At 25.8% G+C, this 16,682-nt stretch overlaps 1 protein-coding gene across 1 annotated transcript in view; it reads left to right on the top strand.

Moving 5' to 3' along the window:
• The window catches only part of LOC136071792 (uncharacterized), a 55,729-nt gene that overhangs the window by 25,900 nt on the left and 13,147 nt on the right, over window positions 1–16,682 (top strand). The window contains exons 10-14 of the mRNA XM_065797086.1: window positions 948–1,170; window positions 3,937–4,041; window positions 4,114–4,269; window positions 10,737–10,930; window positions 16,166–16,369. Of these exons, the coding sequence (XP_065653158.1) occupies window positions 948–1,170; window positions 3,937–4,041; window positions 4,114–4,269; window positions 10,737–10,930; window positions 16,166–16,369 (882 nt within the window). The remainder of the gene's footprint in view (window positions 1–947; window positions 1,171–3,936; window positions 4,042–4,113; window positions 4,270–10,736; window positions 10,931–16,165; window positions 16,370–16,682) is intronic.

Here is a 16,682-nt window from a genome sequence, read left to right as displayed (position 1 = left end):
AAAAGAAGCACATTCTGATGAAGATTACAGTCTGTGTGTAAAGTTTTTGTCCATGTTTTTTTCTCTAACACTGTAACCAGTCCTACCTTATAAACTGTGTTTGCTAAGGTATTTGTCTGCTAAAATTGCTTTTTGAGTGTTACCCTTTTATAACTTTATACATGCACTGAGCACTGATTTTTTCCTGTTTCTTTAACAAGGGGTAAAACTTTGTAATTAAGATTTACCTTTCCTAAAATAATTGTAATATAATAATTCATAAAGGAGTTAGGAATAGGAAATTCTTTAGCCACAGTCATACAATGTTCTTTCTCAGTTACTTTAATAAAACTGCACTATATTCTGTTTTTGTTTCTTCTACAATTATTATTTTTCTTACTATCAACACCAAGGAAAACAAATTCTCTGCTATTCTCAATATTTGATAATACTTCAGCCAACTTCTTTTTTCAACTTCTTTTTTATTTTGTATTTCTCTAAAACTACAGTTGTTTTGATTGTTGCATTATCGCACAGATCTAAGAGACCAAGCATTACAGCATTTCCTATTACAGCTACAGTAGGTTTTGGAAACTTCAAAGCATTGGAAACTCCAGATGGTTTTCTTTCAGACTGCCATATCTAAAAAAAAATGTTTAAAAGTTAATTAAACAAATTGTCTAATTTACTTTTATTCATCAAAAGTTATATAATTTAAATTTCACAAAATTCAATTAAATAACCCAATATTCTATAATTCATGGATCCAAACTTCTTTTTTTTTTTTATTACAGCAATAAACTTAACAATACATTAAATAATAGCAATTAGACATATACAAGCATTAGCAATTAGATTATATTTGGTTATGTAAAGTTTGTTGTTTTTTAAATGTTAATAAAATACAGAACAAGTTTTTTATAAAATTTTCTCGAAGATGCAATCTTCATAATCTTCAACAATTTTAGAAAATAAAAGCGAAACCTACTTTGTGCAATGGTACAATGAATGGAGTTAACGTGTTTCCTGACTGTTTGCAAGATATTCTTATTAACAGCTTGAGCACTTTAAGATCAGGAATGTGGATGGAAAATGGAAGATGGCGACAATGGGAAGCTTATGATTGTGCAAATATGGATCCTGTTCATGTAGATTTTCATCGCATATTACCTTATCTTATTTTCTATCCAGGTAAGTTTTTTTTAAAGTTTTTTTTTTTTTTTTTCTATCCAGGTAAGCTTTTTTTTTTTTTTTTTGATAGTTTTAATTTTATTTATACTTTTTTTCAAATTTTCAAAAATTTTAGCTTTTTGAATACAATTTTAGCTTCTGTTTGAAGCAACAATAACTTGTTCATCTCATCAGATAAGCATCATTATCCCATCAGATAAGCATCATTGCCATTTATACTTTATTTCTATAAAAGTAAAATTGATGTTGTTATCTACTTTTTTTATTGCTTGATTTTTTTAAGCATGATGTTTTTATTGATTGATTTTTTTTTTTTTTTAATGGCATTCAATAAAAAAGTTAAATTATATTTAGACTATAATTTATTTCATGAAATTTATGCTGCCCATTTTCAATATCTTACTATATTTACATAACACAATTTACACAATTACCTGTAATTTATAACATTAAAACGCAATGCATTTTTAACTTTTTCATTTGATGTATTTCAGTGATACTAATTCTTTAGTCAAAGAATCTACATTTTTTTTTATCCAAACCGCAAGGTTGTAATTGGCAAGAATTTGACACCAAAAAATACATGCTAGATTGTTAGTTTTTGTTAATAATCTCATTTTACTCAAAATGTCAATTTTAAAAAATTATATATAAGTTATTATGAAATATGAATAAACTGCATAATAAATAAAAAATAATGGATAGGATTTTATTGCAGGTTTTTGTTAGAAATAACATTGTAACGTAACAATACATAACACTGTAACGTAACACTGTGCAAAATGTTATGTAACAAAACGTAACATTTTTACCTAATGACACATAAAATTGTAACCTATGGTATCTTTCTATTTAATTATTTTTTATATGTACATTTATACATGTGGAAAAAGAGAGAGCTATATAAATAGAGAGGGAGAGCTATATATAGAGAGAGAAAGAGCAAGATATTAGAGAAAACCTTAACTTAGTAAAAGAGTGAAGTCAAGTCAGAAACATAAATAAGAAAATGTAGACAGATATTGCACAGAATGTGCCGACACATAATTAGCTTAAACTAATTAATGTGTATAATATTGTAAGTTTATATCATAAGAAAGGTTAACATTTTGTATACATTTTTGCTTATGGGTTTATAAAAATTTGTATAGTATTACGCTTGTATAATTGACCAAAAAAAAACATAATGCAACGTAAAAAAATCTAGATGAGACGTAGTTCAAATACGTCTCAAATATAGATTATTTTTAACGTTAAGTTACGTTTCAGTTTACACTTTTTAAAAGTAGCACTTTTATAAGTTTAAATAAAATAATTGAGATGTAACTTTGCGAATTGAAGTTTTTTTTTTTTTTTTCGTGACAAATAAGTTACAAAAAAAAAAGTAATTAATTAATAATAATCTGTTTTACAATTAAAATAAACAATGATAATTAGCAGTTTAAAAAAAAATATTTTTAAGTTACAAATATCTCAACAAACGCATAGTTAAATACCGTAACTCTGAGTTACTGTATTTAACAAAATTGTTTTATTAACAATATTTATATATTTGATTGTTGAAAAAACACATATTTTTTTTAATTACAATAGTTTTGACAAATGTACGTTTGTTAAAAATATTGTAATTCAAAAAAGTTTAAAAAAAATTAACCCATGCTTGTGGGTTATTTTTTAAAAAAGACTTTTTAAAAGTTAATACAACTTTTAAAGCTTTAAAAAATGTATTTACCATTAATAAAAAAAGTACATTTAAAAGTTAAAATAACTTATAAGTTATTTTTTACTTTTGAATGTACTATAACTACGGCAATTAGGGTAAAGCAATATAACATAATTATTATCTTTAAAAGTATAACCAACCGAGACACAGTGTAATGTAAAACATTTAAAAGTTGAAACGTTATTAAAATACGTCACAAATATAAACTTTTTTATGTTACATTATGTCTTTTTTTTTTAAGGGGTAACTGAGACATAATGTAACGTTAAAAAATTTGAGACGTATTTTAGTTATGTCTCAAATCTAGATTTAGTTACGTTATGTTATGTCTCAATTGGTTATACTTTAAAAAGTTAAAAAAAAAACAATTGAGACGTAACGTTGCAAATTGAGACTTTTTTTTTTTTTCGTGACAAAGTAACTAATTGAGACAAAGCTATTTTACAATAAAAATGAAATAAAAGATTGTATTTAGCAATACAGAAATGATGAACAAACATTGACTGCATTTTCAAATTTATTTACTTAATATTTAGTTAATAATTAGAGCATGTAACCTTGTTACCAATTGTTACTGATTGAGACATAACGTAACTTTAAAATGTTATAAGGGAGTGTTTGAATAAAGCATAAACTAATGTTTGACTGAAACATGAACTCGTGTTTGACTGAAACATGAACTAATGTTTAAAACATGAACTAGTGTAAAAATACTAAAGTAATGTAAGCGCTCTACTGCTCGAGGTCAGACGATAAAAAACAATAGTGATTGATAATTTCAAGCACGTTGTTTTTTGTTATTTTTTAAATCTTTCTTTTTTTACTTTGATAATTTTTTAAGAATATTTTGTAAAATTATATAAATTTATTTTGTAAGTTATTTAATATCAAATCAATAAGTTCCGAAATAAGTGTGCTACATAGTAAAATCACAACATGTTTATTTAACAAAGTTTTTTGATGGTTTCCACACTTTTTTCTTACTTTTCCCCCAATTAAAAAGACTATTGATAAACAATATCTTATACTTTATTATATCTTAGCTCTTGCAAAAGAAGTTATGTTGGCATGGGCTGACCACCAGTTGTCCAATGGAATGATTCAAGAGTCTTTATCAATGGGATGTTTAGAGGAAACATCTAAAGAAGGTCAGTGAAAGCAAATATTAAATTCTTTTTTATGTTATTTCACTTTCATATTCACACATATTATATCTAAAGGAGTGGCTGGTGGTCGAATGATGTCTGATGTAAATGTTGGCTTTATTGTACAAGCACTCTTAATGTACAAGTGGTCAAATGATACAGTTTTTTTTGATGAGATATATCCATTTACAGTTCGAGCAATGAACTGGTTGATGCAAGATGCTACAAAAGGTATTTTATAAACATAATATTAAATTATTGCTATTTTTGTAAAATGTGAGTTATTTAATCTAGATAAATTAATACAGTGGCTATCGCATGTAAATTATGTTAGTGTTTTTTACAAATAGAGTGCTTGATGTTTTTAAAGAACAAAGCAATAATAAATTAGTAAAGACACATCTAATTTTTTTCTTTGGCAGCTGTTTCCCCTTCTTTAGGTTCATCAATAAGCTATCAATAAGCTTCTCTCCCTTTTGTTTGTTATAGTATATAATATCTTTATATATGTTATGTATATAACATCTGTAGAACTTATTTAGAAAGTATTTAAAAAAAATAATTAATGTGCAAGCAACAGGATTTGAATCCTTGCGTTTTAGCTTCCTGATGAACCTACAGAAGGAGAAACAGCCTGTCGAAGGAAAAAATAGATAAGTGTTTTTACTAATTTATATATATATATATATATATATATATATATATATATATATATATATAATATATATATATATATATATATATATATATATATATATATATATATATATATATATATATATATATATATATATATATATATATATATATATATATATATATATATATATATATATATATATATATATATATATATATACAAATCAGTGAAAACACTTATTTAATTTTTATAATATCAAAAAACTCAAATTATAGAAAAAGGAAGTTGGAAATTGTTATAACTATTTATATAATAACTGTAGTTATTTTGCCACCAGGAAGTTACATTAGTCACATTATTTTTCATGTGTGCATGTAGAAAATAGTTCAGATTTTTTGTTTAGTAAATTTTTTTGATCAATAATTTCAAGTTTTTCTTGCATACATACAAAGCATACATTTTTTGGAAATGTTGTAGGCTGGTACAGTTTTTATAATAGACTAATATATAAATAGTTTAATTTAAAAAAAAAATTTTTCTTTAAATTGCTAAATATACTTTGACAGCATGGTCTTTTGAGAACTTTTTATGTTTAAAAGATTTTTTGTGGTTGGCATATTATTTTTTCTAGTGGCCCTTGGTTAAATTGACATATTTTTTATTAGTGTTATTTTGTGATGATACAATGTATTTGTAAATCATGGTATTTAATAAGCATTTTATCATAGGAAAATCAATTTTTAGTTTGCATTAACAATTTTTAGTATTTTTCTTTTTTTAAGAAATCTATTTTTATTAATCAATACAACATTGTTGTTTTTCATTATTCTTTCTCTATTTTTTGTGCAACTTGTTTACTCTGCAGCTATAGCTTAGTTTAATTGTATTCCTGTGAAAAAGTTTGTGCAATTTATAAGAGGGAGGGAAATGCGTGTCTTTTAATTTTAAAAACGTTTTTCAAATATTTGTTGAAACATTTTTGCTGTGCGATAGGTTCAACTAAATTATATTTTTATTTCCATTTTGCTTTTTTGCAACTTTCTTTTCAAACTTGAAATTTTAAAATCCGCTTTTTTCATACATATGTTTGCAAGAGTTTAAAATATTTTCATTAAAATATTTTTGTTAAATATGTTACTGTATTCTGCAAAAAGAGTTCTCAATTTTCTTAAAGAACAGAGTAGTAATAAAGTAAAAAACACATCAAACTTTTTCTTTTAGGTAGTTTTTGTTTAGTTTAAATCCTGTTAAAGGAGAAATAGCTAATAAAATAAAAAAGTTGGTTTAATAAAATTTAAATAAAGGTTAAATAAATTTGTTAAATTATTTAAAATATAGTTTTTTACTAATTAATACAGTTAATTCCTATGTAAGTTGAACATCTGTTAAACCTATAAACTACAATAGAGTGCTCAATGTTCTTAAAAGAGCAATAATAAATTAATAGAAAATCACTTAACAAACTTTTTTCATTTTACACTGTGTTTTATTTATAAAAACTCATAAAAAAAAAAAAAAAATTATAAAGTGATTTTCATACATATAGTTGTATATATATGAAAATCACTATATATATATATATATATATATATATATATATATATATATATATATATATATATATATATATATATAAATTAGTAAAAACCCTTATCTAATTTTTAGTTGTCTTCAACAGCATGTTTCTCCATCAGTAGGCTCATCAGGAAGAATGTCTAAACATCAAAAAGTTCAAATTATAGAAAAATTATTTCACAGAAAGTTGGGAATTGTTATAATTAATTATGTAGTATTTTGCAACCAGGAAGTTGCATCAACTACATTAGATAATTAAAAAATCATGAAAAGAATTCTTTAGAATTTGGGTAATTTTAGACTGGTCATATGTTTTTATAATTTTTTAAAAGAAACTTATTTTCATGTCTGCATTTAGAAATTAATTCAGATTTTTTATTCAGTAAATTTTCTTGATCTAAATGAGTAATAATTTTAAATTTTTCTTGTAAACATAGTATACATTTTTTTGAAAATGTCATTATAGGCAGGCGCAGTTTTTAGAATAGACCAGTTTAATTTAAAATTAATATTTTTTTCTTTCAGTTGCCAAATATATTTTGACAGCATTGTCTCTCTTGAGTATTTTTTATGTTTAAAAGATTGTTTGTGGTTGGCATAACGCTTTTTCCATTTGCCTTCGGTTAAGCCAATATATTATTTATCAGGGTTGTTTTGCAAGGAAACAATGCATTTGTAAATAATATTTTTCGATAAGCATTTGCCATTCATAGGGCAGTCAATTTTTTGCTTGCAGTTACAATTTTCAGTATTTTTTTCTTTGAGAAATTTATTTTTATTAATCAATGCAAAATTTTAGCATTTTATAATTATTTCAATATTTTTCGTACAGCTATAGCTTACCTTAATAGTGAAGATTATATACACACACACACAGATATATATATATATATATATATATATATATATATATATATATATATATATATATATATATATATATATATTATAGAGTTAAGAGAGGGTTATAACCACAATTAAGTAGCCTCCTCGTCTGTAGTGGCCTTCTGGGCCTTGGGGAGGTATAAGGATTGCAACGTTTCATAATTTTCCACTTAATTGAGGGTGTAAACATTTCGTCTTTTATGTCCCAAATTTCTTTAGACAACTCAGTATCATTTAATTGACTTAGATAAGAATTTAATTAACTTAGACAAAAATTTAATTAAGACAAACAATTTAATTAAAAAAATTAAAAAATTATCCTTGTGGTCTTTTAGAGTGATAAAACGATTTGAGGTGCCATTTAATTCAATTCTGTTGAAAACATCATGATTTACTTACGATATTTATTTGATCTTTCAGATTTTGGTCAGCCTTTTTGTATGTAGATGTAACAGCATTCTTAAGGAGGTGTTTATACTCTTCTTTGGAAATTCTGTACATATTGGAGGTTTTGTCGGCTTGAGTTAAAGTTTTATGTGATATGCACAAAGATTTTATATCGCTAGAATGATGCTGAGTGATAATAATACTGAGTTGTCTAAGTTAATTAAATTGTTTAATTCTTAATTTAATTCTTGTTTAAGTCTTAATTAAAGTCTAAGTCTTAATTAAATTTTTGTCTAAGTTAATTAAATTCTTGTCTAAGTCAATTAAATGATAAATAGGAAAAAAACTAGACAAATAAGAGTTTTTGGAGCACTTAGGAACAGTCACAGAAAAAGGATGAGACTTAATTGGATGATGAGTAACACAATAATGAATGTTAGTAGATGGCACAAAAGATGCTAACCTTTTAGAGCAGTGCCCATTACAGTATTTATGGAAAAGAGAAAGAGAAGCAATATTATGGCAATGTGATTATGGTTGGCGGTTGGCTGCAAGAGCAGATCCAACTATGTTTACATTTATCTGAGACTTGAAATACATTGTTCAATATGTACATTATCAATATAAATTTGGTTTATAATCTGCAAATGTCCGCATGGTTTTTAATAATGATTTTTGCAAGTTAAATGATGTATCTGATTTTATGCGGCAAAAACATTATATGTATTTTATTCTATATGTTTATGTAATAATTGGTTCTCAATGAGACTAGATTAGTGTTACAAACTTGTTTTAATATTAATACATCTTAAAGTACCTATTTAAAAGATTTTGTAAATGAAATAGATATTTTTATATAGTTTTATATACATGAAAAATATTGATATTTATTCATATATAATACAAGAAAACTTGAACTTAGCTAATCCTAATATTTTGGATGCAGTTGTAAATGGCATGAACTTAACTGCAATTAATAACTTGTCTAATTTTATAAGTTTTTTTAATTTTATAAGGTTTTTTTATTTTCATCTTTGATAAAGGTGGCATATATGCAAAAGCTCAAAAATATGTTTCAAGGAGAATAAAAAGCTACAAAAATAACTATATCAGTTCAACTTGTGTTTGATTAGTAGAATATTTAACTAACTGCTTCCATTAATAAAGATAACTCTGCTCTTAAATCCAAAAATCTAACTATATCTGTCAGACCCCAGGTGAATTTTTATACTTTAAGTAGTCAAACAAAGAAACAAAGGTTAGTTGCATCTTTTTTGTCTTCAGAATTATTATTTACATCAGGTTGTAGTTTGTGCCAAGATGGTAAAAAAAATGATATAAAACTAAATTCTAAAATTAAAACTAAATTCTAAATCTAAAACAGTTAAAGCTGTTTTAGATTTAGAATTATCAGAATATGAGTTTTGGTTTAAAAAATAATTTTAAACCAAAACCTTTGGATTATTATATACATCTTTTATCTTTTAAATGTATTAAATAATTTTCAATCAGAATGCCACATTATTATTAGTTTTGTTTATAACTTTGATGTTTTAATAAACTTAAGCTAGTATCTATGCAAAATAAATCATTGCCAGGCATTTCATTTATTTGCATAGCATGACAACAGTACCACTAGTTGGTCCATCATACAAAGAGGAGGGAAGCAAATTTGGTGGGTGATGCCAATTTAGGACATCAATCCTACCTTAGATTTAGCACCAGGACTTACCTTAGAGTGGTAAGTCCTGGTGCTAAATCTATCTTTGTAAGGCAGTTTTGATATTTAAAAAATTACATAAGTGGTTTTTGGTTGAATGCATTCTATAAATCTGAATATCTCCCACTTGATATGGTGACCAGGATTGAACTGCAAGTCCTAAATGTGGTCTAATGTATGTTGTGTATAGCACAGATTTAAATGTCTTCCACAGATTTAAACCTCTGTGTTGAAAAACTTTTTTCAAAATCCCAAGTATTTGATTGGCCTTAATAGCAGCAGAATGTACTTGCACTTTAACTTTAAGGTCATCCAAATGTGTACCTAATCTTATTCAATATCGGTAACAGCTAATGTGACTTGTGTGTCATTGTCTCATACATATAGTACTTATGATTCGATTTAGTTGATTCTGGACCAATATGCGTAACTTTACATTTAGGTATATTAAATTAAATTTAGGTATATTATTGTTGGATCAGTATTTGCAATTACATACTCACACATGATTATAAAGTGAGCACAACTTTGAGGTTTGTAGCTAAGAGGTGCATCTGCTTTAAGTGCAAAAACACAGTCTGGCTCATCTGTAATGAGAAGATCAAAGGTATTTTTTTGGCTCTTCCTCTATTGAACTTCAATAAGTTGGAAAAATAAGTTGCATAAGGTGATTATTCTGAAGGCAAAAGAAATAATGAAGAAAGGAATATTATCCTTTAGATGCTTCGTCATGTTGACACCATTGTCACCATTCTTCTATCAATATCCACATTCACATATCTGATTTGACTATAATTGAAATCACCACATACTACCATGATGGAGCAACCTAGACCTAATAATGACTGCTTTGTAACTGTAAGTGATTTACATAATGATACATCAACATTCAAGCTACTGCTTGGTGTTAGATATATAAACCCAATTAATATCTTTTCACAACCTATTTGTACTAATTTCCATAATTCAATTAAATTTATAATTGATGAATAATAGCGTAACTTAATAACAGTTGTATTTAATTTAAAAAAAAAGAAGAAAAATAAACTGAACAAACCAAGTTTGTTCAGTTTGTTGTTCTTTTTTTTTCTCTCTCGGTATAGTCTTGCTTTGTCTTTAGTCTTTGAAGTTTATTTGTTCTGATTCTGTTCGGTTTTTTCTTGTACATACATACTGGTAAACTGGCACTGTGTGATGATTTGTCTTCGAAAGTACATTTAGTATGTGTGTGTGTATATATATATATATATATATATATATATATATATATATATATATATATATATATATATATATATATATATATATATATATATATATATATATATATATATATATAAAGGAAATATTATATTTTATGAAATAATTTGTTTTATTGTACTGAATTTTCATAAATATTTTTAGAAATTATTTTATATTAAATGTTTAACAAAATCGAAGATTTAGAAAAATTGTTACCTTTTTTTTTTTTTATTTTTTTTTTCCATAAAGGAACTGGTTTACCATATCGAAAACCTGATACTTATGATTTGTTTGACTTAGAAAAGTATGACCATTGTGCTTATAATAGTATTTCTTATTTATTGGCACTACATGCAATGAAATCAATGGCAAGTATGCAAAAAGACAATAATACCATTAACAATGTAAATGCAGCTTTAAGCAGAGCAACTAAACAATTAGAGGTTTAGTTTTTTTATTTATAAATTCTATTTTTTTTTTTTTTTTCTTTTAATATAACTTAATTTTTTTCTTCAAAATGTATTTTACTTTAATTAGTTTCATTTAATTTAGAAATAAATTTTTATCTCAAAATGTTTATTTTTCAGTTTTTTTCAAGCTTAAAGAGCATATTAAAAGAATTTTTCTAAAAAAATCATTTGTTTTCTTTTATTTAAAAAACAATGAAGCCTTATTTTTTCTTTCCAACTATTACCTGACAAGGTAATAGCTGGAAAAAAAAACCCTATCTTTATGGTAGATACTTCAATGACTCATCGTGTATATGTGTTTAAAATAGTGCATATACAGTAGGGTATGTCACTTAATACTCATACAGTAGGGTCATACATGTCAACAAAAATTTATGAAGAAACATGTATAATCAGTTTTATAGTATCAAATATGTATGATTTTTTTTTATTTTTTTATTTTTTTTTATGTCAGATTAGAATTAATGTAAATGAATTTACAATTTTACCTATAATAGTAGAATACCTGCTTTGTAAACAAGAAGTTATGAGAAGTTTTGAAATCTCATCCCTGGTAGTATCATGCTTAACATGTTTCTCCATCCAACACTCTTGTTTCTCTTTGCTTGTGTTTCAGAGTTGAAAGGGTTGCAATCGTTGTAGAGTTGTTAATAATTGAGAGGTTGTAATAAGAATTTTAAAAAATTAATAAATAGCCTCCTTGCCTGTAATGACCTTTGCATCTTTGTTGAGATTTGGTTTTCATTTTTTTAATTTTTGTTTGCCATTTTATGTAATGTAACAAATAAAATATATTTTGAACATGAAAAAAGATAATATGTGCTGGACCAAGACAACAGTTCTTGCATAACTCTTTCTGAAGATGTCTCTAATAGTCAGTATTTCTGTATAATTACGATTTTTACTTCCATCAAAATATTGTAAAACTTTGTCAATTAGCTTCATGTAATTGGTTAAGAAAGATTTTCAAATAAAAAATTTAAATGCAGTCATATTATTTTTTGATTGCCATCAGATCAAGGTTTGGTAGCAGAAAGTAGTTTTTCTTGTGCAAATTGAGTAATCAATTAGCAAAGACACAAAATAAAGTTATTGAGGTAGTGATTGATTTGTCAAGTGCAAGTACAAGTTTTGGGAATCAAAAGAAAGTGTAGGAAAACTCAATGAAGAAATTGAATAAATGTATGACAAATTTGCTAAAGCAATGGAACACCTAAATGGATGAATATTGTGCAATGGAACAAAAAAATCTTATTTAAAACAACAAAAAGATGTATTAAAAAGCTAAACTGGTGATGTAAGATTAAGAATGTTATCAATGATTGTCAACTTAAAAAAGGAACAATAAGTCTAAAATAAGTCTAAAATAAGTAAATGAGGAAGAAAATGATAAGAACAAAATGGAGGTCAATCAAAAATCAAGGTTACAAACATCAAGCACAAAATGAAAAATGAAACAAGTAATTTTGATGAAAAGCCTGCAAAAGTTAGACATGATCTAGTGGAAACAACTAAAACGCGTTCAATGTTTAATTTCAATAAAAAGTGTATTGAAAACTGGAAAGCTTTATTCAATACATTTATTGACTAAGCTCTAGAAACCGCTGAATATAAATTACTTTAGTTATGTTAATACTTATGTGGTGACACATTAAGAATGATTAAAGGGCTGGACATTTGGAAAGAATAAATATTTGGTATATAAGAACAGGCTAAATGAAAATGTTGAATTTCTCCAAAAGTTTATAGTTAAAGAAGCTGATTTTTAAATTGCAACAACAGAAACTCTTTATGGGTTAAAAGAAAGGCACTGGTTATAAACTTCCTGAGGGAAATTTGAATTTTGGCAGCAATGATCAAAAAAAAAGTTAGATTGGATGAAGAAATAAAATGTTTGCAAAAACAATCCTAAAAGATAGGATTACCTAACCTTTGCAAACCAAAATGTTGAAGAAAGATGGGAGACAACTAAGAAAAAAAATCTCTGCTTCAGATGTTTGAATTTTAATCACTCTTAAAAAGAATGCAGAAATTCAAGAATAGTCACAACCATTTGCTTCACAAGTCTAACTGAAGCTTCATGAGTCTAACTGAAAGAATTTTTGAAGAACCCAAGAAGAAAACACGGTATTAGAAAACTCTTATATGTCAAATATCCATTGTATTCAAAATGCATTATTTAACTGTATATCTCTTCAAATGTTAATTAAAAGTTGTGGTCAACACATTGTTTGACAATGGAAGTATAAGGTCATGTTTGAGTTCTGGTGTAGCTACTGTGTTGTCAATGGTTACTGTTTTACAAGGTAAAACAGAAAAAAATAACTATCAATATGATAAATGGAAAAATTGATTCTTTTGAAACAATGCCAGTGGCATCCCAACTGGAGTCATTGAATTGAAGAACAACTATTAAAATACAAGCTTTTGCAATAATATGTAAGCTTTTACAATGTAAATGCTTTTACAGAATAATGTAACTGGAAATTTAAAAGCAGTTAATTGGGCAAAATGTCACAACAGAAGGGACATCTAAGAAACATAGAATTCCCAAACATTAGACTAAGACAAAAAAATTGATATTCTAACTGTGCAATTAAAGAAGTTGAAGGAGGATCTAATGAACCAGTTGCTTGGTTCATACCCCTTGGATGAACATGTATTGGTGGTTCCAGAGGATATCTGCAAACCCGTTTTATGAAATTAATACCAAGAAAAAAGGAAATAGAAGATGCTAACAACACAATTAAAAAATTATGAAATTGAAGGCAATGAAGTGATGCAATTTAAAAATATAAAATCTAACCTTAAAGACAGTATTGTATCTGAATTTGGTAACAAATTTGCTTAAAATAAAAAGCGGAAGATGTTTCCATACCTAACCTAACCTAACCAACCTGTACCTACCCTACCTAACGATGAGTTAAAGTTGCCATAGATAAAATAATATAGTTGAATGATAAAATAAAACAGTTGAATGATAATTATGCAATAGCAATAAATTAACTAAGAAACACTGAAAAACATCAAGTGAAAGTCAAAAGTCTCGGAGATCACAATAATAAATAATAATATATTTATAAAGTATATAATAAGTATAATAATATATAAGTTTATAATAAATTATAATATAAATTATAATAGTATAATTATTTGCCAGAATAAAGAAAATGGATATTTGGAGAAAATTGATAAGAAGAATCTAGGTGATGTTTGGGATTTACCACTCTTTTCATAAAGTCAGAATTGTGTTTAATGGATCTGCAAAATACAATCGTAAATCAATAAATGATGTTTATTAAGGTCCAAAACTTCAACAAGACCTTATATATGTTTTACAGATTTTTCCAATAAATCTTGTCACACTAGTTTTTAATATAACAGAAATGTATTTCAGAATTCGAATACATAAAGATGATCCAAAATATCAACAAATTTATGGAGAATTCTGGATCCAACGACAGATGTATTCTAATTTAACCAACTAGTATTTGGGATTAACTCATCGCTTTTCATGACACAATTTGTAACACAAGAATACACAAGAAAGTATGCACACTAATTTCATTTGGCTTCTGAAGCTGTTCTTGAAGCAACTTACATGTATGATAAAAATTCAATTATACAAAGAACTCCTGCTACTATGAAATTCAGCCGGAATAATTGCATAAAAATGACTTTTAAACTCTGTTGGAATTCTTAAAGCAACATCTTAAAATGATTGTGCTGAACATATAAATTTGATTTCTGCAGAGTTACCTGCAATGAACATATAAATTTAATTTCTGCAGAGTTACCTACAATGAAGCACTTTCTGGCTGCAATGAAGTGTTTTCTGGCTGCAATGTAGCCTTTTCTGACTGCAATGAAGCACTTTCTGGCAAGCAAAGTCTGATTTATTTACTTTTTATTGCCGCTAAAGAAAATACACAATATATACAAGTTTTTGTATCATTTTGTATAATATATACAAAATGATCTTTTGTTTAAAAACAAGGCAATGTTATTCAATCCATTAGGTTTTTTTTTTCCCTAAAATGATTATGTACGAATTGTGGATTTATGGAATTGATTGAGATGATAAAATTCCAGATTAAGTAATAATTTCAGATTAAGTAATAAAATGATCAATATTTTTACCAATACATCTTGAAAAGCGCATGTTGCTGTTGCTTATCAACAATGTTAATTTGACACACGAAATAAAAAACTAAGTAACAAAGAATTTATAAGACCAATAATTAGACTTCTTGAGTTTGATATATAAAAATGTTTTGTAGACTGAAGTCTGAAGAAAGAGGGGGGGAAATGATCAGAAGAGATTTTTATTACATTATTTTTACCCTGTATTCAAATAACTTGTGCTAACTTCCGCCTTCCATGATTTAAAAAAACCAGATTGTAGGTCATTATTAATAAAAGATTTATTTTATCCATAAAATATCTTAAGTTGTTTTTTTAACTATTTAACATTTTGTAATCTTTTTGTAAATATTTTATAAATAATATGTTGACTTTATAATGTTTTTATAGATGATTATTTCCATATTGCATATTAAATAATATTATTATTTTTTTTTTTTTAATTCACTTCCCCAAGGTCAAGAAAACCACTATAATTGAGGAGGTTACTTAAGTTGTGACAACCCTCTCTCAACTCCATAACTCCAAAGGATTATTATATTTATTTTATTAATCGTCTATTGTAAATATATTTACAAGGTAAAAATGAAAAAGTTTAGAATTAAAAAAAAAAAGTAGAAAAAAAAATTTTTTTGTTACAATATATGTGAAACAGGTTACCCAGGAAAAAAAGTTCTATAGAATTTCTATAAACTTTTGAAACATATGGCCTATAGAAATTCTATAGAATTTCTATAGAATATCTATTAATTTCTATAGAAATTGCTATAAATCTTTTTTTTCTATAGAAAAAATAGTAGAAAAAAAAGTTCTATAAAAATTTCTATAGGAATTAACAGAGATTCTATAGAACTTCTATAGAATTCTATAGAATTTCTATAGGCCATATGTTTCAAAAGTTTATAGAAATTCTATAGAGCTTTTTTTCCTGGGTATATTTAAAAGTTGAGATCCATTATTGAATCCAAATTTTTATTTGAGGGTAAATTCAAAAAGTCTTTAATTTAATCAAGCCAACTTAGAGTAACATTGTTTCCTGTATGACTTTTTAATTTTTTTTTAAAGGTGGAAATGTGGAATGAAAAGAAGGGATTTTATCATGCGTGGTTTGACGATGAATGGGGATCACCAACTTGGTTGATGAGTGATGTGTTATATGGGCAGGTCTGGGCATATACTTTGGGTTTAGGTGATCTATTAGATAGAGACAAGATGAAAAAACATTTAAAAACTGAAGAAGAAAGAAATGATACACCTTTCGGACTAAAGGTATAATAACTTGGTATAATTGTTTTCTATATGTCTTACTAATCATAGCAGTAACTATAGCAACATTTATTTACTGTGTAAATTCTTCAATTTTATCTTTGTTTTATAATTAGAAATAAAAATAAAAAGCATATTTGTAAACAAACAAACCAAATGAATAAAATATTTTCTTTTTAATTTGACCATACCTTTTTCTCTATGTACCTATTGTAACATTTATTACTTATTTTTAGATATATTTCTTTATTTTACATATATTAGGATAAAAAAATACTAAACTAAAAAATAAACTAAAGCTGTATACTAAACTAAA

The sequence above is a fragment of the Hydra vulgaris genome, chromosome 05 (genome assembly GCF_038396675.1).
Source record: "Hydra vulgaris chromosome 05, alternate assembly HydraT2T_AEP".
Classification (NCBI taxonomy): Eukaryota; Metazoa; Cnidaria; class Hydrozoa; order Anthoathecata; family Hydridae; genus Hydra; species Hydra vulgaris.
The sequence above is the reverse complement of the archived record's forward strand: the minus strand, read 5'-3'. Positions and strand labels throughout refer to the sequence as shown.